We start from the raw sequence: 1,709 nt of genomic DNA on the forward strand, positions 1-1,709 counted from the left end.
AATTATGTTCAATTTGTAACGATGAAATTGGGGGTCACCACAACATGAGGAGCTGTATTAAAGGGTCTCGGCATTAGGAAGGTTGAGAACCACCGATTTAAGACATCTCTCTTTGTGTTGTTCTTTGCAAAAAAGAAGGTCCTTCTCCCAGAAAAGCGGTGTAGCTATCTAATCTCCTCCTAATCAAAATAATAGTAATTAATATGTAATGAGGTCCTCATTATGTGCCAAGCTCTATGCTAAGCATTTTGATATGTATTGTCCCCTTTGATCCTCACAACAAGCCTATGAGGTAGGTAAGGTACTCTTATTCCTGTCTTCACTTGGAGAAATTCCCAGATCAGCTAGCTTGATAAAGGGTTCTACAATACAGTAACAGCCTGCAGTAACAAAATTAAGATTCATTCAAAAATAAATAAGAGCATGTTGGCTGTATTTGGGGAATAGTCTTTAAGTAACTTCTTGTGATTGATGGATTCCATGTAGAAAAATTTGGTTGACACATACATTGTACAAAGGGAAGTCTCAATATACTGAAATTCAGTTTGGTCAGAGGTTGTTCCACACTAAATTCATCCCGCACACATTCATAGATTGCACTCCTATCCCCCTTTTAGTTACACTTCCCCTTCCCTCTGGGTCTAGAACAGCCGTGGGCAAACTACGGCCGGCAGGCCGGATCCGGCCCGTTTGAAATGAATAAAACTAAAAAAAAAAAAAAAAAAAAGACCATACCCTTTTATGTAATGATGTTTACTTTGAATTTATATTAGTTCACACAGACACTCCATCCATGCTTTTGTTCCGGCCCTCCGGTCCAGTTTAAGAACCCATTGTGGCCCTCGAGTCAAAAAGTTTGCCCACCCCTGGTCTAGAAAGTATGCCTGCTTCATAAACACACATGCCATAAAGAAATGTGGATGGTCCAATCTTCTTGAAAACGTTAGTTTGTTGAATTACAGACTCCTGTCTCATAAAATTCTTCTTTAGTAGATATTGGTTGTATCCCTGGGTGAGAATGATTGTCAGCATGGTCAGTGATACTATTGGGGAAATCGCAGGGATGTAGATAGGTAAAGAGTGGCCAGAGAAGACACAGGGAAGATGTAGATCATGTACTACATAATGATGTTTGGGTCAATGATAGATTGAATATATGACAGCAGATTATATGGAGTGTAAGAAAAAAGTTTGTTTGCAATGTTGAAAGGAAAGGCTGAACCCTACTAAGATGTTAGATTTACTGGTAGTTCTGGGTGGTTTAAATAGATGAGAAGACTCAGCATGTTTTCTAACCACCATGTTCCTGCCCCAGGCTTAGGCCTGGAGTGGGCCAGGTGGAGGAAGGGAGCCTGGGAGATCACCACCCCCCCACCCGCCAACCCTCTGTTTCCCTCATTCCCTCTCTCTCTTTCATCTCTTCCTTTTATTATTTCTCCTCTCAAGCTTTATTTCTCTGCATCTCTTTTGATCTATGCTCTTCCTTTTTCTCCCCTTCTCTATTTTCCCTTTCTCCATTCCTTACTCGCTCCTCCTAATGTCTTTTCTCTAGCAGACAGTGCTTTCCTCCATAGCCTTCCCCTGGCCCCCACAATGTGTGTGTGCATGCATGTACACACACACACACACACACTTTATCTTTTATAAAGTATTTTTACTGTACCTTTTCTATGTTTAGCTATGTTTAGATACACAAATGGTTACCACTG

General features: G+C 40.8%; 1 protein-coding gene across 1 annotated transcript in view; it reads right to left on the bottom strand.

The window, feature by feature from the left end:
• Positions 1-285: 285 nt before the first annotated feature.
• ARL13A (ADP ribosylation factor like GTPase 13A) overlaps positions 286-1,709 on the bottom strand; it is a 14,094-nt gene continuing 12,670 nt past the window's right edge. Inside the window, exon 9 of the mRNA XM_023750455.1 lies at positions 286-380. Within this exon, the coding sequence (XP_023606223.1) occupies positions 286-380 (95 nt within the window). The remainder of the gene's footprint in view (positions 381-1,709) is intronic.

Source organism: Myotis lucifugus, unplaced genomic scaffold (assembly GCF_000147115.1).
Source record: "Myotis lucifugus unplaced genomic scaffold, Myoluc2.0 scaffold_13, whole genome shotgun sequence".
NCBI classification, from domain to species: Eukaryota; Metazoa; Chordata; class Mammalia; order Chiroptera; family Vespertilionidae; genus Myotis; species Myotis lucifugus.